The following is a 22224-nucleotide window of genomic DNA, read 5'->3' on the forward strand; positions in this document are numbered from 1 at the left end:
GTGGCCGAGCACACACTGGCCTCCTCTCCTTGGGACAGAGGGCCCAAGGGGGAGTGCATACACCTGTGAGGGCACATCCTCTATTTCTGCCAGGGAAGAGGGATGGGGGACTGGTGATGGGGGCAGAGGACAGATGGGGACCTTGGCATGGGAACAGAACCACCCCGGGCCTGGCCACTCTGCTGCCCAGACCTCCCACTGGCCTTCTAGACATTCTGCAGAGAATTGAAGGGGTGTCCATGAAGAACCTGGCTTTGAGAGTTACACTAGAGAGGGCAGCCACATGCCCTCCCTGGGCAAACTGAGGCTGGAGTATGGTCTCAAGGCTAGAAGATGCAAGAGAGCTTTGCTTCCTATCCCCAGGGAACCTGGGCCACCTGCCCACACAGGTACAAGAGAGCAAGGCAGAGACACCTGCGAAGGAGCCACGGTGGGGGGTAGGGGTACTGCGGGGGCTGTGGGGGCATAGCTCAAGCCCCGGCTAGGCCACGAGCCAGCCACGTGGGCCGAGACAGGGCCTGCCCCCCCTTTTCTGGACAATTCCACCAGCTCAGCCCATCATTCTGCTCTGGGAGCTGCCTGTCACCAAGCAAAGCAGTTCTTTGTACATCAATATTGAATCTTCCAACCAGTACTCTCCTAGCCCTCAAAAAAACCTGCCTTCCTCTTTAAGAGTAATTTATGGGGGGGGGGGGAAGCTAGGTGGCGCAGTGGATAGAGCACCGGCCCTGGAGTCAGGAAAACCTGAGTTCAAATCCAGTCTCAGATGCTTGATACTTACTAGCTGTGTGACCCTGGGCAAGTCACTTAACCCCAATTGCCTCACTTAAAAAAAAAAAAGAGTAATTTATGGGCTGAAAAGAATGAGGGATATGAAGTCAGAGTACCTGGGTTCAAATCCTGTCACTACCAGTACCTGTATGACCTAGGATAAATTACTTAACTTCTCTGGGCTTCTATTTCTTCATCTGTAAAAAAGAAGGCTTCCGGGGATGGCCTCTGGAGATGTCCCTCCCAGATCTTAGCGGGGAATCTAAGGGAGCTTCCTGAATGAGGAGGCCCACATTGACATTAGAAGAATTACGCTAGGAAGAGTAACTGTACTTATGAGAGAGCAGCATGCAAGCTAAACATTAATGTTTTGATGATGCAGAATCAAGTAAATAGAACCCAGAAAAGATACACAGTTATGACCACAACAAAAACACAAAACTGAATGTTGCATAATTACACTAACCAAGACTGGCCCTGGAGAAGAATTGAGACATGAACCCTTGCAACCCTCTATAGAGAGGTGGGGGACTAAGGGTGTGGAATACAGCATGAACTGTCAGGCACGAAAACTGGATCAGCTGGTTTTCTTGAACTCGTTTTTTTTTTTTTTCCTTTTTCTCTTTTCTTCTATTTTTACAAGGAATCACTTGATTGATAAGGGAAATGGCAGGGACACATCCAGAAAGGAATGGGATATACAAACAAAAGAGATCAAAGAAAGTCAGACTTTTTAGAAAAGTATATATTTTGAGAAAGAGGCAGCTTGGTGCAGTGAAGAGAGAGTTAGCCCCGAAGCCAGGAAGGGCTGTGTGACCCTCAGCAAAGACTTTGCCTCTCAGTGTTCCAGGCAATGTATACCTTGCTGAGAGGGTGCTGGCCCACATTGGTGAAGAGAGTTTCCTCACCTGGAAGTTCTCTATACCAGTGAGATCACAAAGCCAGTCCCTATGCCTTTTGGGTAGTAGAGCTTACCTAAATGAATAGACTGGGCAGCTAAAGAGTGCCGGGGATAGAAGGCTGGACCTGGGGTCAGGAAAATTGTGTTCAAACCCTGCCTCAGACACTGACTATCTGGATGACCCTGGGCAAGTCACTTAACCTCTGCTTGCCTCAGTTTGCTCATCTGTAAAATGGAGGGTAATAATAGCACCTACCTTCCAGAGTTGCTGTAATGATAAAAATAGATAATATTTGTAAAGTGCTTTGCAAAACTCATATATATATAAAATATACAATCAATCATATAATTAATATGTAATATGATATTAATATATGTATATATGTATGCATAGTGCTACAGAAATGTTAAGTATTAGCTAGAAAGACTTGAGTTCAAATCCTGCCTCTGACATTTGCTAGCTCTGTGACCCTGGGCGAGTCACTTAACCTCTGCTTGCCTCAGCTTCCAATCCATGCAATACCTGCTCTCCCAGGACTGGTGGGAGACTTACATGAAATAATCTGTGGAATGCACTTCCCAAACATAACCCTTAAAGGCACTCCGTTTTTCTCAAATCACTTTTTCTGCAAAACACATTTTTTTTACTTTATTTTGGGGTGTTTTTTGTTTTGTTTTTTACTTCTTAAAGAACAAACATTCAATATGAGCCCCTGGAGAGCATGATACTGAGCCATGAGGACGCAGAGAAAAGAATTCTAGTCTCGAGGGGTTTATGTCCTACTGAGAAAACAGAAGAGACAAGCTAATAATCTGAAGATCCGGAAGTTCTCTGATGGTCAGCTAAGTCCAAGGGAAGGTCACAGACTAGACAAGAAGAAGGGAAAGAGAAAAGCCTGGATTGCAGTGGTCCAGCTGCAAACGATGGGAATGAATAAAGAGCTGACAGCACATGGATGTTGAGAACCACCAAGTCACTTTAAGGCTCGATGACCAACTTAATCCAGGCCTCTCCTCTGACAGAGGAGCCGACCATGGCCCAAGGTGGGATGGGGTCTCAGCCAAGACCACAGAGGCCGGTGAGGGCAGGGCAGTGGCTGAGGCCAGAGGACACCTGGCTGAGAAGCCTGCCTCCGACCCTCCGGCGGTCTCCTGAGCATCTGGCTGAAAGCCTTGAAAGGGATCACTTTTTGACACATTCTGTGGTGCTCCCTACGGCTGCTCAGGAGACGTTCCCCCAGGCTCCGAGCAAGGTTTAAGATTTCATTTCCTCTTGTTACTCCATCACCCGGAGACTTCATCAATCATAGGCGCCTTTTTTTTTTTTTTTTTGCCAAAACAAATTGTAATATGATGAAAAGAAAAATACTGGGAAGGAGGGAACGGTGGACAGATTTTTAAAATTCTTTGTGTCGGTCAGTCTACCTTCAGACGGAGACGGCCTTCCTCTCTGTTGTCTAACAAGAACATCTCCAGATGCTGCCGCAGAGGTACCAGGAATCCTCCTTTTGGGGAAAATTGTCCTGGCTACCCGTGAAGGGCGTGACAACCTATGAGGCTTCGGGGCCAGAGTCAGCTCCCCAGCGGCTACTCCCTGCTGCCTCACCCATCCATCTCGGCCCCGTCCCTCTGCTGTCTCCATCCCACCCTTCTGACTGCACTGGGTCCTGTGGCAGCCCCACTCCCCTGGAATTCCGGACTCAAGCATCCCCTTCAGCAGGAGGCTTTTCACAGGGTTGTTCCCCCACCCCCACTGGCCCTGCACATGCAGGCCCCCTCTTGCTCCCAGGGAGCAGCTAGTGCCTTCTAAGGTTACTCTGGGTCTACTTTGAACATGTTGTGTATGTGCTTATATAGGTTCATGTCATCTCCCCTTTTAGACAGTAAGCCTCCTGAGGGCAAGGGCTGTTTAACCAGCTTTTGTATCCCAGGTGCTTAATATGTGTCTGGCACATAGTAGGTGCTTAATAAATGTTCCTCGATTGACCGATCTGTTAAACTCCCTTCATAATAAACCTTTGTTCTCCTTTTGGAAATCACATGTATATGTGTATGTGCACATATATACATATACATATGTATTTATATCTATATGTGCATATATGTGTGTATACACATATCTGTATATATAGATATATGTATATATGTGTGAGATAGCTACCATACAGAGTTATATATGTATGTATGTGCATATATGTCTATATCTATATAAATAGGTATAAGTCTTATGTTTCATTTTTTATGAATATATTGTTCCCTATCCCCCAACAGAATGGAAACACCTTGAGGGCAGGCACTGTTTCCACCTAGCAGAGTGCCTTGTACATAGTAGGTGTTTAATAAATGCGCATTACATTGAACTGAATCGGGAAGAGACTTAGAGAGGGGCTGGGAAAGGAAACACCACAGGCAAAGGGTATTTTACCTGTATAAATCTCTTGCTACATCGTCTTCACTGGTTGCAAATCCTCGGGCATCATCAGTAAAGCTGAAGCCAGTGCCGGTCTAAAGAGGAAATGAGGAAGCATAAATTCTGGGAAACAAACACGTTCAGCACTGGACTCACTCTGAAAAGAGCAGAAGAGTCTGATTCAAAGACTCTGAGTACCAGTGTAGGGGGAGGGTGAGAGAAGGGGGAGGAAGAGGAGGAAGAGGGAGGGGAGAAGGAGGCGAAGGAGGGGAGAGAAAGAGATGAAGAGAGGGATGGAGAGAGGAAGGCAGGGAGGGAGAGAGACAGACAGACAGAGAGGGACAGAGAAAGACGGAGAGACAGAGACAGAGAGATGGAAACAGAGAGAGGCAGAGACAGAGAGAAAGACAGAGACAGACAGACAGAGACAGACAGACAGAGAGCGCACCCATTTTTTGACTTATATGGACTTTACCTACATTATATCATTCAATACAAGACAAAACAGTAAGGGAAGAAAACATTATTTTGGGCCCGGGGCCTGTGATTTCCTGTGTTCGCTAAAGGGCTTCTGTGCCCATCCAGATGAGCTGCTTCTCTGCCACTGCAGCCTCAGAATGGTGTCTGGGCCCTGAGTGACTGCTCCAGGGTCACACAGCCAGTGTGTGTCAGGGAAAAGTGGGCACCCAGGCCTCCCTGACTCTGTGGCCATCTCACTAACTCCTATACACCGTGGCAGCAACTGAAGCCCCATGGATTAGCTGCCTCATCCTTGGTCACTTGGCTCATGTGGGGCAGGACCGGGGTCGGACCCTAAATCTGCGCTTTCAGCCGCTACACTAGGTTGCTATTCCTTTTCTCTTCACTCCTCTCTTGTACAGAAAAAAGCCTTTATTTTAATGTTTCACCTTTTTTTTTTTTTTTGTGGCCTGTACGCTCCTTGGGGTAGGAAGAACTGCTTCCCTTTCACCTCACAGTGTCTTGGCACACAGTTGGCACTTAGTAAGTGCTTTTTGTTTGATAAGCAGAGACCACCAAAGAGGAACCTTATTGGAAATGAATGAGCTCCTTCTCCTGGATGATGAAATTCTGCAGACAGACATTTTACATAAATGAAGAAGGGAGGAACAGCACCGTCTAAGAAAGGAGAGTTCAAATACGACCTCTGATATCTACTAGCTGTGTGACCCTGGACAAGTCACTTAAATGCCCATGGTATCTAAGAAGGTTAGTGACCGAAGAGCTGCTGATCTGCATCAGGGATTGCAGCTTCCACACAGGGAGTGCTCTCCAGGTAGAGACCCAACAAGACAGAAAGGAGGGAGAAGATGGAGGCCAATGATCACAGGAAAAACAAATTTATAAATAAAAGTTTTAAGAAAAGAAAAAGCCCAGGGAGGCTGATATCGTCATTTTAAGGGCTGACTACTCACTGGGTTGTCAATGTACAGCATGGAGAATTTCGCAGTCCAAGGAAAATCTCGTGCTCGAACTATTAAAAAGATAATAATGGTCTCAAGCTGTCACATAAGTAAACAGACCCCCACGATCCCTAAAGTGCCCTGTGAGGACAGACGCTATGAGAAGACACCAACTGTCCCCTGTCCCCGGGTCCTGGGTCCAAGGCACAGGCTGTCCCTGATCTTCCATTCGAGGCCATATTGAAAAGGGCTCACTCCTCATCTTCCTGTTTAATGCCCCCCTCCCCACCCTCCTCTCTCCAGGGCTCTGGCTTCTGAAGTGTACACAGAAGCTAGGGAGATAGCCAGAATGACATGGGAATGAGCCTGGCTCATGTGTAATGATCCATGAAAAAGGATCTGTCTTATTAAAACATCAACAAACGCAAGTATTCAAGTAGATTTTATACGAAATCATAAACTTCCAATATTCAGCCTACTTTTTTTTAATGTGCCAATTAAATTGAATGAAGTTGTGACAAAATCATCCCATTTATTTCCCTGCCCCCTTCTAGATGTCTTTTCTGCATAATTTTCTCAATTTTGGTGCAGTTAACAATAATTATTTACATGAGTCATGACCATGGGGGCAGCTAGGTGGCTCAGGGGAGAGAGCATCAGGCCTGCAGGCAGGAAGTCTCATCTTCCAGAGTTCAAATGTGGCCTCAGACCCTCACTAGCTGTGTGACCCTGGGCAAGTCACTTCACCCTGTTTGCCTCAGTTTCCTCATCTGTAAATGAGCTAGGGAACGAAATGGCAAAAACCACTCCAGGGTCTCTGTCAAGAAATCCCCAAATGAGGGGCAGCTACGTGGCGCAGTGGATAAAGCACCAGCCCTGGATTCAGGAGGACCTGAGTTCAAATCTGACCTCAGACACTTGATACTTACTAGCTGTGTGACCCTGGGCAAGTCACTTAACTCTCATTGCCCTACCAAAAACAAAAAAACCAGAAAGAAAAAAAAAAAGAAATCCCCAAATGGGATCATGAAGAGTTGGACAGGATCGAAAAACGACTGAACAAGTATATATCCATATATGTATTGTTCCCTTCATTCTGCTTTCTTCACCTTGCATCCCCCTTCCCATATTTTGATTCACATCCATCTTGGTAATTTCTTACGGTGCAATAATATTCTATCATACACCACAGTTTGTTCAGCCATTTACCAATGGTTAGATAAATGGGTTTTTTCCAGGTTTTTAATATTACGAATAATGCTACTTATTAGTAATGTTACTAATCAATCTACAAACTGATTTTTTATTTTCCTGCCAATAACATCTTTCAGGGACAACCCTTGTAGTGATGATAATAAAAATAATGATATCAATAACTAACACTTACATAGCACTTATGAGCCAGACACTCTGCTCAAAGCTCTCCAGATATTATCTCATTTTATCCTCAATGACAACCTTGGGAAGTAGATGCTACTGTTATCCCCATTCTTTGTGGTTGTTTTGTCATTTCCTTCTCCAGCTCATTTTATTGATGAGGAAACTGAAGCAGGCAAGGTTAAGTGACTTGCCCAGGGTCACCCAGCTAGTAAGTGTCTGAGGCCTGATCTGAACTCAGGTCTTCTTGACTCCAGGCCCAGTCAACTCTCTGTACACTGTGTCACCTAGCTTCCCCTAATGTAATAATTATATGGCAACATCTGAGTTGTTTCGGTTTGTCTTTCTCTATTACAGAACTTGGCCACATCTTTCATGATCAGGATCTTTGAATTTTATTTTTCTTTTTGAGAACTGATTGATCATCTTTAACTACTTAGATTGTGGAAATAGGTCTCGCTCCCACAGATTTGTGCCAATTCTTTACAGACTTTAGAAGCCAGATTTTCTATCAGACAGGCTTATTGCAAAGCAAAGACACCTTCCCACTCTCATTCTTCCCTTTTAATTCTGGATGCATTACTTTTTGTTGTGCAAAGGTTCTTATTTTTCCATGGTCAGATGGATTGACTGGGCCACCACAGAATCATTGGCCTTTCCACATCCTCAGCAAGCAGCATTGTCCTCCTGAGTTTGATCCGAATGCAAACAAAGAACAAGGCTTAAGAGGCAGAAATCCCCCAACAGGAGCCGATGGGAGAAGTATCTGTTTTTATAACCATGCGAGGCTGGGTTGTTTCCAGAGGCTCGGTGCCCCCACAGGGCTTTCTCTAGAGACACAGAAGGCAGAGGAGGAACAATGCTTACCCGTGAGGTTCTTGTTGACGACATAAGGCCCATGCTCCACAAATAGTCCAAACATCGAGGATCCCCCTGGTCCCCCCTGGAGCCAGAGAACAACTGGGGCATCGTTGGGGTTTTCCTGTAGCATGGAAGAGTCAGAGACAGGTGGTGACATGAACCATATGAAGCATATTGTTTTACTACCTGGGTTCAAATTCCACCTTTGCCACCATTACCAGCAGAACCTTGGGTGTGTCCCTGGTCCTCCTTGGGCCTTCTCTGTAAAATGAGAATAGAAGGGCCTTAGGGTCCCTTCCCGCCCTGCATCTGAGAATCCTGTAACCTCCCTGGACCTCAGTTTCCCTCTCTGTAAAATTTGGTCCCTAAAGCTAACAATATCTGAAAGTAAATTGGAATCCAGGTCTTCTTGACCCCAAATCCAGGGCTGAAGTTAGCCCCATGCCCCCCCCATGCCTCCAACCCTCCCCCCCAAGCTGACCCTCTCCTCTCTGCTGTCCCATCTCATGATGGCAGGCTGCCTGACCCCAAAGGACACACCAGAAAGCCAGAGAACATGCCCCACACTCCCCACATCTTTATTATGTAACTTCTAAACAGGGAGCTGAATTCTTGAGGTGTTTAAATAGGAAAGGTTCGGCCTGCCAGCCTCCAGCCTCAGCTGACCTGCAGCCTCTAAGGCCAGTCTTTGAAGGGAAGGGAGGTGGCCTTCAGCACCCATGAGAGTCTCCCCGCTTCCAGAAAGCCACACCTGCCCCAGAGAGCCCCTAAGCTAGCAGCTCCCTCAGCCAGAAGGAGAGGCAGAAAGTCAACTGGGAAAAATGCATTCTTACATGCTCTGTTTAAATAATCCAAGGGTTATTTACACCAAGATAAGGAAACCTGGAGACTTTTTTTTTTTTTGATGTTTGAGTCCCTCAGAAGCAATTACACACTCACTCTTGGGGCAATACATTTTCCGCATTCCAATCTGAGGAGGCGGCCCTTCCTTCTCCCCCCTCCCCCCTTCTTTTTTAGCAAAGACAGAGGTACCTTCTGAAACAAGGCCTCTACATTAAAGTTAGGCCAGCATGCAAACCAAAGGTTGAATGTTAGCCCAGAGAAGGCTGTTCCAATCACAGATCTGAAGCTGTGAGGCCCCCAACATCAGCAATCTTGGATGGGGAAACTGAGGCAGAGGCAGGGAATGGCTCACATGGGGTCCATGGGAACTCAGAATTTGAACCCCGACCCTCTGACTTCGAAGCCAACCTCCTTCTTTGGTGCCACACAGCCCCAACTAAATTAGAGTTATAAAATGAGAGAAGCCACGTGTAAGGATCCTCGGTTTCTTCATCTGTAAAATGGGGGGGGGGGGTAGGTCAGATGACCCCAAAGGTCCCTTGTAGGTCTAAATCTAAGCTCCCATCAGCCAAATTTACAAAAAAGGGTCGCGCCTGTGGGTTAATGGAAGGAAGGCCAGATGTGGAGTCACGCACCCCGGGCTTGAATTCTGGCCCTCAAGTCTCCAGCCGTCTTTTACAGAACCTTCTAGCTGAGGCCGGTGCAGCAGAAACACCGGAGCTGCAGAAAGGGAAATTCATACAAAATGCTGATTCTTGCAATAACAGGAAGTAACAAGAGGGCCTGGATTCTGCAAAGCAGAGGCTCTTAGGGGGTGCAGAACTAGGAAGATGCGGCTGAGCGCAGGGTGGGAGCAGAGACCATCTCGTTCTTCTGCTGACCCCTGGTGGCCACCTCTAAAACTGGACACTCCTCTCTCCAGGGCTCCATCCGGGGAGGTGGCCCCTAAACCATCCAAAGAACTGGGTTGTTGGTCTTTTCAAAATTGACATTGTTTCATTAAATAAGTAATCCCCCGGGGAGGCAATTTCCAGACCTCCTTATTAGAAGACTCTTATGGTGGATATTCAGTCAGCGAGTTCTTCCTCATGTCTAACTGGATTCCCTCTTGCTACAATGTAAACGCTTTTCTTCCAAAGTGGACTTCCAGAACCCAGGCTCAGTCACTCAGCTAGGAATTCTGGGCCCCCACCACGGTTCCCTTCCTCTTTCTTGGACTGAGTACTCTAACCAAACCAAGGCTTCAAATGCATATCAACAGACCAACCCTACCCTCCCATTCACTAGTCAGTCAGTCAATAAGCATTTAGCAATCACCTACTATATATGTTGCAACTCATCCCCCAGACTTCACAGACCCTGGCCACCACTGCCCTCTCTCTAAGATTTCCCTCATCAGAATGTAAGGTCTTTGAGAGCAAGTGCTGGGTCATTTTTCTCTTTCTCCCCCAAAACACAGCATTTAGAGCACAGTAGGTACCTAATAAATGCTTTCCTATCCATGCATTCACTTCCTCTTACTTGGTTGTCTTTGGAAAATTAATGTTTATAGAAACACCATTTTATAAGCTCTTCTCATACTAAAGGGAGCCCTCTGTCCAAAAATCCTAGCACCTAATGGCAGAATCTCCCTTCTCACCCACACCTGGCCCTGACTACACTGTGCTTCCCTCTTGAGTCAGCTGGGAGGCTCCTACATCCCTTCTCCCACCTTCTTCCTCCATCAAATGTCCCAGAAGTGTCTCTCCCCATGCCCTGCTCTAGGCCAGGTGAAAGGTTGCCAATCTGACCAACTGCTCTAGGTTTATTCCTGTTGTATTTGTGTGATTTCATCCATACAGGGAGCCCCCTTCACCTTTAACAGAATTTAGAGTATGGCCTATGGTAAATAGGCAACTGACATATGACTTCAATCCATCCTCAACTGAGTGGCCAAAGTGGTTTCTTTCTTTTCTTTTGTTTAGATGACAAGGCATTTATTAAACTCCTGCTATGAGCCAGGGCACTGTGTGCTCAGCACCAGGGATAGAAACACCAGAGTGAGGAGCTTCCATTCTAACAGGGGGAAGGAACAGATTTAAGGGGGATCCTAGGCAGAGAGGAGAGTTTGAGTCTGGAAGGTTGCCGAGTGATTGCTCTAAAGCCATCCCCACACCATGGTCAGGATCCAGCAGAAAACACTCTGTCATTTATAGCTCTTTCCAACTACTGCCCCTCCAGCTTTCTTACATCCTACTCCCCTCCAGAAACAACATGAGCCATTTCCCAGTAGGAAGACATCCCCTTAGCTTCCCGTTTTTCCTACTCTGTAGGAAATATTATTGTATATACATATAGGTCTTTTTTTTTCTCTCATCTGTTTGAGCTACAGTACTAATTGTTCAGTAGTGTCTGACTCTGTGACCCCATGAACCCTACTGTCCATGGGGTTTTTTGGGCAAAGATTCCAGGGTGGTTTGCCATTTCCTTCTCCAGGCGAACAGGTTAAGTGACTTGCCCAGGGTCACGCAGTCAGTGAGTAGATATAAACTCAGGTCTTCCTGACTCCAGACTCTATTCACTGAGCAACCTGGCTATCTCCTCATAGGCCTACTAGTGGATACTAGTGTTTTATTGATGCAACCCCTCCCAAATACAGTGGATTTTGGATACAGTCTCTGGAGTCACAATATTAAAAAGTCAAAAGAGTAATTCTAATAGTGGGAATTTTGACATTGCAAACAGGCCTAGGAAAATCTAAATAGAATTTTTAAATTTAGGCCAACCTGCCCATCCAGAGAGCTGCCTCTATGCCCAAGGCCCACCCAAATGAAGAACACCACAGCCTAAAAGAAGATGGAGTTATAAAAACATCCAGTCCCAAGGCTGTCTATGCCACTTAGCCCCAAGCTGGGAAAACCCATTAAGATGTTAATTAAGGCCTTACTTACATTCTCTGTCTCACAATCTGCTCTGTACTGAGAGGCTCTATCTGTACAAAAATCAGCCAGGGCCCACCCATAAGTGAGTGGATCTTTTACATGCAACTCTGAATGGATGTGGGCTGAGCCAAAATGTCCAGAATTAGACTGAGATAGAGCTTGTCTCTCTTCAAACAAATGAGAGGCCTGAGAATAAGCAGAAACGGGACACCCAGCACACATTCATTCAGCTCCCTGCTGGGCAGCCCTCGGGACATTTGAGTGTCTGGAGACAGGACCTCGTCAAGTGCTGTGGGTGATGAGAAGGGAATCCAGCCTGGCTGAAGAATCAGAGACTGGAAAGGGAAGAAATGCCCAAGCCTTGAAAGACAGGCTGTGGCCAGGTAGTGTAGGGCTCTAAAGCCATTTAAGAGAAATTGCCATTTTCTCCTGGACTCACTAGAGTAGGGAAGTGACTAGTCAGGTCTGCCCTTAAGGAAAATCACTTCTTGCTGGGGCTGAGAGACAGTGAGGCAGGAAGATCAATGAAGAGGATGCTGTAATAACCCAGGGGAGAGGGGAGAGCCAAGGGGTTTACAGAAGGCACAATACCAAGAGATGGTGGGAAAGTAGAAATGGCAAGATCAGCCAGCTAGTGAGATGTGTGGGGAGCACAGGGGATGGGATCAAGGGCACATGTTGAAGGGTTCTCCCTTGGCAAGGAGAAGGCCCGCCTCATTACCATAGACTGGGGGGAGGGGGGGGAGAGGAGATGATGTCACCAGGCTTTGAGATACAAAGATGGAAGGAGATGAAGTTCACACTGACTAGCCTCAATTTTTTCAGTTTGGAATAGCTTGTATGGGGAATGGCTTGGAGAATCCATTTGGAGAAGAATAAAAGGACTTTTCTGATGTAGAAGGGCCCTGGCTGAAGGGAGATAATGTGCCCCATCAGCACCGTTTGGTGGTGTGGCTTGGTCCAGATCCACTCAGAGGCAGGTGAGCAAAAACAAAGGAAGGAAATTGGGGGGGGGGGAATGGGGGGATTGATTATGGGGTTGAGATTTGAGCGAAGGGATGAGTGGCAAAAGGATAAGGAAGAAAGGAATGCAAAAGGACAGGATGGTATGACGTTTAATTAGCTAAGGGAGGAGAGTCAGAACAGAATGAGAATATACCACTGGGTGAAGGGATGGGGGCGATGATGAGAACAAGGAATAAGCTTAGCAGGGATGAGGGGTGGGTGAGATGGGACGACAGAGAGGGGGACGTCTGGTCTTAGTTAAGGAAGGAGACCATTGGTGGGTGACAGTGAGAACCGGGCTTGCCCATCTCTGTGCCTGATTGGAGGAGGAGGAGGAAGAGGAGAAGGACGTCATGGGACTTTGGGAGGCTAGGAATTATGGACAGAGAATACAACAAAGCCAGTTCTGTCAAGTCCTATCTCCCTTCTCTCTCTCTTTCAGATGCTTTAATGATCTTTTCCATTCTCTGAGGAACTGACATCTGTCAGGAACTACCAAAGCTCTGGAAGAAATGATTTGCATCGCAGGAGCCAGGCAAGGTGCAATTTGAACCCGAGTCCTCTGACTGTACAGAGTCAGAACTCTTCTCATTCACCAAATCAACTTTGCCTCCCTGTTCCTCCAGGACCAGCCATGCTTCCCAGACCCAACACGCTGTCACCGCATCATAATAACGGACACTGACTGTGCTTTCAGCTCCCAAAGCACTTCACATACCTCATAACCTGTGATCCTCAGGGCAACCCTGATAGGGCAATACTGTGGGGATAATTCTCCTCCCCACTTTACAAATGAGGGAACTGAGGCTCAGAGACAGTAAGTGATGTGCCCAGGGTCACACAGCCAAGAAAGTACAAGAGTCAGGATAAAGGCCCACGATACCTTCCCTGACATCACGATGACCTCCATTTCCCCCTGGGTGACCTAACCACACTCTTACCCATTCCAAAGCCCCATTCATTCCTTTCTTGGATTAAAAGTACACAACGACTTCACATCCTAGAAGTTCCTTAGGTATGTTATACTAACTAACTGTGGTCTGTCCCAAAGCTGAAAGGAGCATAAAAGGAATATGAGAACCTCCTAGGGAAAAAAAATAAAAAAGAATCTGAAGGCGAACGAGCTCAGTCTCCTTCTTGCAGGTCATATTTCCTCTCCTTTGCAGGACTGGTCTGGACCTTCCCTTCTCCCGACAGCAGAATCAGGCCTTCTTATAAAAAACAGGGCTTTCTGTGACAGACTAAAACACCAGCGTTTCTGCCTACCCCCAGGGAGGCCCCCTCATCTCTCTTGCCTCTGTTTCTCTTGTGGATGTCCTCCCTCAATCCCAAGCAGTCCTAGCTCCCCCTTTTATCTCCTTCATCCAAAGGGACTATAACATGACACATCTGTCACAGCTGGAGCGGCTCTGGCTTCTGTTGCCACCTTCCAGGAGCACAGTCTGACAGGGCTGCATCCAGCGACAGCCGGAGTCCTTTTCATCCATCTCTCCAATGGGCTTTGTCTGCCACAAAGGGTCTTCCATCAAAACTGGGCTCTGAGGTCTTGTTTCCCCAGCATTGGAATGAGAGACTATTTCAACAGGATCACACTGATCCCCTCTGGGACCTTCCTAGAGGGCTTGAAGAGAGGACAAAACTACCTGGTCTCACTGGAGGAGCTTGGCTGGGGGTTCACTGATGGAAGCTGTTGCTTATTGCTTCTCTTGGGAAATTTGCTGGGCTACCAGCAGGGGGTGCAGCAAGTAAACCTATTGCTTCACAAACCCACATTCCAACCAAGAAAGTCAAGCAAAGGAATGGCAGCTGGCATTTGTAGAATGCTTTAGGGTTTGCAAGTGAATGAGTGGATGAATGGATGGCAGGATGGCAGGATGGCTGGCTGGCTGGCAGGATGGATGGATGGCTGGCAGGATGGATGGATGGATGGATGGATGGATGGATGGATGGATGGATGGCTGGCAGGATGGATGGATGGATGGATGGATGGATGGATGGATGGATGGATGGATGGATGGATGGATGGATGGATGGATAGATGGATGAATGAACGAATAAAAAGACATTTTACAATGCTTACTATGTACCAAACATTGCTTTCATTATCTACCCTATTTAGGTTTTACCACAACCTTGGAAGCCAAAGGGGACATTCTGCCACTGTGATACCTCAGCATGACCCTCCACCTACCTGAGCTGGAAAGAACCAGAAGAAGAGGTTGCTGTTATAAGTCTCGTTCACAGTGAGGTAGCCGGAATAACTCTTCACGTTGACTCCTGGGAATGGGCTGACCAAACTCAACTGTTTGCCTTGAAAGAAAATGGGAACCCCAAATTAGGAAAAGGAGGAGGCTGGAACCAGGTTGATCAGGGATTGTGTCCCCCTTGGCACCAGAATCATAAAGTCACTAAATTCCAGAGTTGGCCACCTGGTCCAACCCCCAACTGAAAATGGATCTCCTCAACAACATGGCGGATGAGTGGTCATTCATCCAACCTTTGCCCAAAGACCGCCGAGGAGTGGAAAGTGAAGCAGCGCATCCTACTCTGGGAAAGTTGTCACTGTAAGGAAGAGTGCTTTCCCCCACAAACCCTAAATCCAGGCATATGAAATAAGTAGAAGGACCTGGATAGAAATGCAAGGACAAAGGTGGTCCCTTAGCACCGGCTTGGAGGCCTCAAGAGTACATGGATCCAAATCCCACCGCTGTCCTTTACTGGACATCCTTAGACCAATCACTGAACCTCCCTGAGCCTCAGTTTCCCTCCCTGTAAAATGAAGGGGACAGATCTGGTGACCTCTGAGGTCCCTTTCAGCTATAATCTTTGGTCCTATGAAATGGAGGGAGCTAAATGAATACCTCTCCCCACCCCCGCGCCCCCACTCCAGCCAAGGCTCTTTGTTCTTATGAATCAGTCAGCGCAGGGGCACCTTCTTGTCCAGCCCCTTCATTTTACAGATGAATAGACTGAGGCCTAGAGGAGCGACTTCATTGGCCCAAAGTCACACAGTTAGTGAAGGACAGAGTTGAGACAAAAACCCGGGTCCCTTCACTTCTCAGCTAACATTCCCAGGAGTGTAAATGATGGGAAGCCCTGACTGAGAGGCCGAGGGCAAGAGGAAGTAAACCCAGGGTGACCGGGAAGACACCCACCCTCACAACAACAATAATAAATCAATAATAATAAAACAATACTAATAATGCCTATTATTTATACCTTAAGGTTTCTCATTTGATCCTCCTAACAACCTTGTAAAGTAGGTGCTATTATCATCCCCACTTCACAGATGGGGAAACTGAGGCTAAGTAACTGGGCCAAGATCACACTGCTAGTAAATGTCAGGGACTAGATTTGAACTCAGGTCTTCAGGACTGCAGCACCCTATTTACCTCAACACTTAGCTGCCCAATACCCTGGTGGAGCAATCTGCTCATCCATGTGCAGGCCAGCCTGCCTTGTCCCGTGTGATTCCTGTCCTGCCATAAATCCACCCCAGGTGGAAGGGGAGGGTCCCTAGGGGGGCAGCTAGGTGGTGGTGTGGATAAAGCTCCAGCCTTGGATTCAGGAAGACCTGAGTTCAAATCTGGCCTCAGACACTTGACACTTACTAGCTGTGTGACCCTGGGCAAGTCACTTAACCCTCATTGCCTTGCCAAAAAAAAAAAAGCCAAACAAAGGAAGGGGAGGGTCCCAGTCAGCCAGCCCAGAGCTCCCCTCTCAGTCTCTGGAGTACACCTTTCACCCTAATTCTCTGGCCTTGTCCCTCCTTGGTAGTATGTGGTAACCTGCTGAGGCTTTGCCCAGGGCTCTCCAGTGCAACCTAACTTCTGTTCTTTGAAGATGCCAATGTCCCTTCAGGTGAGCCTCCCTAAGACCTCAGCATAAACAACTTTAAGTAGATAATGCCCACACTCAGTGACCTGGCCCTAGGAATGGGAGGGAGGGGAAGGATGGATCTTCTGGAGCTGGACTGTCAGAGGTCATCATGAAGCTGTGGCCTGTCTGGTAAGCAATGGATAGGAAACAAGAAATGGAAACAGAATTCAGAAAGGCAGGCAGAAGGGCAAAGGTACATTCCGGCCTACTAGAGAGGCCCGGTCAAGACCCCACCTGGGTTTGAGTCTCGCCTCAGACACCAGTAGGCAAAAACCCCTTCCCCTCAATCTCCCCTGGCAAGATGCAAATAGCAGCACTTCTGGTGCCCCCTGCCCAGGTGTATTAAAAGTCAAATAAAGTAATAGATGCAAAGGGCACTTTGCAAGCCTTAAAAGGGTGGAAGGTTTACCTAACAGAGCTGGAAGCATGCAGTGTACCGGCTCCTGAATTAAGGCATCAACTGAAACAGACATGAATGTCCACATCCTCCCTGGCCAGGGCTTCCCGGTCCCTGGCAATCCCAGGTACTTTAGACAGAGGAAGCCCTGTCCCTTGCTCCCTCCCACCCAACCCTGGGAGAAAGCAGGAAAGAGGGCCAAGTTGGGTGGTTTTTAAATAAAGATGAAATATAGGCATGGACTTTCACCTGCTCCCGCTTCCTTTCTATTATCAGCACAGTTTCTGCGCTAATCTGCATCTTGTAAACATTGGGCCATCGTCCCCTTGCAGACAAGTCCTGGAGGTTCTCACTGTTCTCAGGGCACTGTTATTTCTCACTAGACCACCGTGACTGACCCTGACTCTTTTTTCCAGAGAGGACATCTTTCAAGGAAGAGCAAGATTTACACACATGCACACACACACACACAGAGGTTCACATTATTCTCTTTTTAACTTGTCCCAATCACTTATTTAGTCTGAGATGAAAGGAGGAAAATGGAGAAGTAAAATCCAAAGGACAAAGAAAGGAAAGGTTGGGGGAGGGTGATGGAAGGGGAAGAGATAATAATAATAACAATAACTGCTATTTATAGATCACTGAAGTTTGCAGAGCACTTTATAGACACGACCTCATATGAGCCTCACAACCACCCTATGAGGCCATTTTTCTGTAGGTATTATTATCCCCATTTCACAGAAGGGGAAACTGAGGCTCAGAGAAATGAAGCAACTAGTCCGGGGTCATACAGCTGGATGGCAGAGAAAAATGAGAAAAGGCCACATGGAATGAGAAATCAAGATTTAAAAATAATAATAACAAGCCAAGAGAATGTGGAATAACCACCATTTTAAACCTCATTTGTAAACTTTAAAGTTTATATGGGGGCAACTAGGTGGTGCAGTGGATAGAGACTGGCCCTGTATTCAAGAGGACCTGAGTTCAAATCCAGCTTTAGACACTTGATACTTACTAGCTGTGTGACCCCTGGGCAAGTCACTTAAACCCAATTGCCTCACCAAAAAAAAAAAAAGAAAAGAAAAGAAAAGAAAAGAAAGAAAGAAAGAAAGGAAGGAAGGAAGGAAGGAAGGAAGGAAGGAAGGAAGGAAGGAAGGAAGGAAGGAAGGAAGGAAGGAAGGAAGGAAGGAAGGAAGGAAGGAAGGAAGAAAGGAAAGAAGGGAAAAGAAAAGAAAAGAAAAGAAAAGAAAAGAAAAGAAAAGAAAAGAAAAGAAAAGAAAAGAAAAGAAAAGAAAAGAAAAAAGGTTTTATGACAGCTAGGGTTTATAGCAGTTAAATGGTAGGGTGGGCAGTGGGACAGCTTGGTGGTAAAGCAGATAGAGTGCCGGGCCTGGAGTCAGGAGGACCTGAATTCAAATCCACCCTTGGACTCTTACTAGCTGAGTGACTCCGAGCAAGCCACTTAACCCTCAGTTAAGTGACTTGCCCAGGGTCTCATAGTTAGTAAGTGTCTGAGGCCAGATTTGAACTCAGGAAGATGAGTGTTCCTGACTCCAAGCCCAGCCCTCTGTCTTCTCTGCTGTGTTAACAAAGACACAAGGTGTATTTCTAGGAAAGCCATGGGATGTCCTTATTGACATCTTAAGAGGCCCCCATTAGAACACTTGAGCATATTTGAAAGATGAAATTTTACCTCTAGTAGAGTGGCTGAAGAATCACAAAAGCCAGAACGGAGAGAGCCCTAATGTGGAGTCAGAGGACCTGAGTTCCAATCCTGGCTCTGACAATTATTACCTGTGTAACCTTAGAGAAGTCACTTCACTTCTCTGGATAACAGTTTTCTCATGTGGAAAGTGAGGGCATGGTAGGTGCCTGGCACGCAGCAGATGTTTAATAAATGCTTGATGGATGTATGAAAATATTGATAGTCACTCTTTTTTGCAGTAGCCCCAAATAGAAAACAAAGAAGGTGCCTGGCTATTGAGTAAAGGCTGAACAAGTTATGGCAAATACACGGAATGGAAGAATGGAATGGATGGAATGCATAGAGATGATAAAAAGGACAGTTTCAGAGAAATTTGGCAAGACTGTTAAGAACCAATACAGATTGGGGCAGCTAGGTGGTGCAGTGGATAAAACATCAGCCCTGGATTCAGGAGGACCTGAGTTCAAATCTGGCCTCAGACACTTGACACTAGCTGTGTGACCCTGGGCAAGTCACTTAACCCTCATTGCCCTGAAAAAAAAAAAAAGGGAACTGATAAGACTAAAGTGAGAAGGACTAAGGAGAGTTTGTAAAATCACATTTTTTTTTTAATTTTTTTGTAGGACAATGAGGGTTAAGTGACTTGCCCAGGGTCACACAGCTAGTAAGTGTCAAGTGTCTGAGGTGGAATTTGAACTCAGGTCCTCCCGAATCCAGGGCTAGTGCTTTATCCACTGCGCCACCTAGCTGGCCCAAATCACGACATTTTAAAGAAAAACAGCCCTGAAAACCTTTAGAACTCTGATCCATGCAGTCATCCACATGGCCAGAGGACAGAAGATATAACATGTCACCCACCTCCTGCCAGAAAGGTGGCAGACTTAAAATGTAGAGACTGACATTTGTATATGTGGCCAATGTGGGAATTTGTTTCAGGGGACTATGAATTATTTGTTATGGGTTTTTTTTCTTTTAAGAAAAAGTTCCTAGTAAATGCATCCTCAGATCATGATGAAATAAAAATTACATGTAATAAAGAGCCATGGAAAGGTAGACTGAAAACTAATTGGAAACTAAATAGTCTTATCCTAAAGAATGAGTGGATCAAACAAGAAATCATAGAAACAATCGGTAACTTCATCCAAGAGAATGACAATAATAAGACAACATATCAAAACCTATGGGATGCAGTCAAAGCAGTTCTATGGGGAAATCTTATATCTCTAAATGCTTACATGAATAAAATAGAAAAAGAGGAGATCAATGAATTGGGCATGCAACTAAAAAAGTTAGAAAAAAAAAACAAATTAAAAATCCCCAATTAAATACTAAATTAGAAATCCTGAAAATCAGAGGAGAAATCAATAAAATTGAAAGTAAGAAAACTATAGAATTAATCAATAAAACTAAGAGCTGGTTTCATGAAAAAAATCAATAAAATAGATAAACCTTTGGTTAATTTGATTTGAAAAAAGAAAGGAGAAAAACAAATTACCAGTATCAAAAATGAAAGGGGTGATTTTATCACCAATGAAGTGGAAATTAAAGCAATAATTAGGAGATATTTTGCCCAACAGTATGCCAATAAATTTGACAATCTAAATGAAATGGATGAATAGTTACAAAAATACAAATTGCCGAGATTAACTGAAGAGGAAATAAAATCTTTAAATGAGCCCATTTTAGAAAAAGAAAGAAATTGAACAAGCCATGAGTGAACTCCCTAAGAAAAAATCTCCAGGACTAGATGGGTTTACGAGTGAATTCTACCAAACATTTAAAGAACAATTAATTCCAATACTATACAAATCATTTGGAAAAATAGGTGAAGAAGGAGTTCTACCAAATTCCTTTTATTACACAAATATGGTGTTGATACCTAAACCAAGCAGAGTCAAAACAGAGAAAGAAAATTACAGACCAATTTCCCTAATGAATATTGATGCAAAAATCTGAAGTAAAATATTAACAAGGAGATTCCAGCAATTCATCACCAGGATAATACACTATGAGCAGGTGGAATTTATACCAGCAATGCAAGGCTGGTTCAGCATTAGAAAAACTATCAAAGGGGCAGCTAGGTGGCGCAGTGGATAAAGCATCGGCCTTGGATTCAGGAGTACCTGAGTTCAAATCCAGCCTCAGACACTTGACACTTACTAGCTGTGTGACCCTGGGCAAGTCACTTAACCCCCATTGCCCCGCAAAAAAAAAAAAAAAAAAAAAAAAAGAAAAACTATCAACATAATCAACCAAATCAATAACAAGACTAACCCAAATCATATGATTATCTCAATAGATTCAGAGAAAGCATTTGACAAAATACAGTACTCATTCCTATTAAAAACACTGGAGAGCATAGGAATAGGTGGAGCTTTCCTTAAAATAATAAGCAATATCTACCTAAAACGATCAGCAAACATTATGTGTAATGGGGATAAGTTAGAGGCATTCTCAATAAGATCAGGGGTGAAACAGGGATGCCCATTATCACCTCTATCATTTAATATTGTACTAGAAATGTCAGCTTTAGCAATAAGAGAAGAAAAAGAAAATAAAGGAATTAGAATAAGCAAGAAGGAAACAAAACTTTCACTCTTTGCAGATAATATGATGGTATATTTAGAGAATCCTAAAGAATCAACTAAAAAACTAATTGAAACAATGACTTTAGCAAAGTTTCAGGATATAAAATAAATCCACATAAATCATCAGCATTTCTATACATGACCAACAAAGCTCATCAACTAGAGATAAATTCCATTTAAAGTGACTATACAATGCCACTTTGGGGTTTTTTCCACAAAGAGATCATAAAAAAGGGAAAAGGACCCATGTGTACAAAAATATTTATAGCTGCTCTTTTTGTGGTGGCAAGGAATTGGAAATTGAGGGGCCGTCCATCAATTGGGGAATGGATGAACAAGTTGTGGTATATGAATGTAATGGAATTCTATTGTGCTGTAAGAAACAATGAGCAGGAGGAGTTCAGAGAAACCTGGAAGGACTTGCATGAACTGATGATGAGTGAGATGAGCAGAACCAGAACATTGTACACAGTATCATCAACATTATGTGTTGATCAACTGTGATAGACTAGATTCTTCTCACCAATACAATGGTACAAAAAAGTTCCAAAGGATTCATGATGGAAAAGGCTCTCCAAAGCCAGGAAAAAAAAAAAAAAGAACTGTGGAATATGGATGCTGATTGAACTATACTATTTCTTTTGTTTTTGGTGCTGTTGTTTTTCTTTTTTGAGGTTTTTCCTTTTTGATTTGATTTGATTCTTCTCTTATAACGTGACTAATGCAGAAATATGTTTAATGTGATATATATATACACACATATATACATACACACACACACACACACACACACACACACACACATATATATATAATCTATTTCAGATTTCCTGCTGTCTAGGGAAGGGAGGGAGAAAAATTTGAAATTGGAAATCTTATAAAAACAAATGTTGAAAGCTATCTCTACATGTAGCTGGAAAATAATAAACTACTTTTATTTAAAATAAATAAAGTGACTATAGGGGGCAGCTAAGTGGTGCAGTGGATAAGGCGCTGGTCCTGAGGGCCTGACTTCAAATCTGGTCTCAGACACTTGACACTTACTAGTTGTGTGACCCTGGGCAAGTCACTTAACCCTCATTGCCCCCCCCAAAAAAATAATAATAACATTTTAAAAAAATAAATAAACAAATAAACAAACAAAT

At 45.0% G+C, this 22224-nt stretch overlaps 1 protein-coding gene across 2 annotated transcripts in view; it reads right to left on the reverse strand.

Moving 5' to 3' along the window:
• Positions 1-22224, reverse strand: part of CPVL (carboxypeptidase vitellogenic like) — a 117842-nt gene that overhangs the window by 73536 nt on the left and 22082 nt on the right. For both annotated transcript variants that reach the window (XM_043968887.1, XM_043968886.1), the window contains exons 3-6: positions 14702-14820; positions 7748-7862; positions 5516-5574; positions 4098-4177 (exon numbers count right to left, since the gene is read on the reverse strand). In XM_043968887.1, the coding sequence (XP_043824822.1) occupies positions 4098-4177; positions 5516-5574; positions 7748-7862; positions 14702-14820 (373 nt within the window). The remainder of the gene's footprint in view (positions 1-4097; positions 4178-5515; positions 5575-7747; positions 7863-14701; positions 14821-22224) is intronic.

This window comes from Dromiciops gliroides, chromosome 5, assembly GCF_019393635.1.
Source record: "Dromiciops gliroides isolate mDroGli1 chromosome 5, mDroGli1.pri, whole genome shotgun sequence".
Taxonomy (NCBI): Eukaryota; Metazoa; Chordata; class Mammalia; order Microbiotheria; family Microbiotheriidae; genus Dromiciops; species Dromiciops gliroides.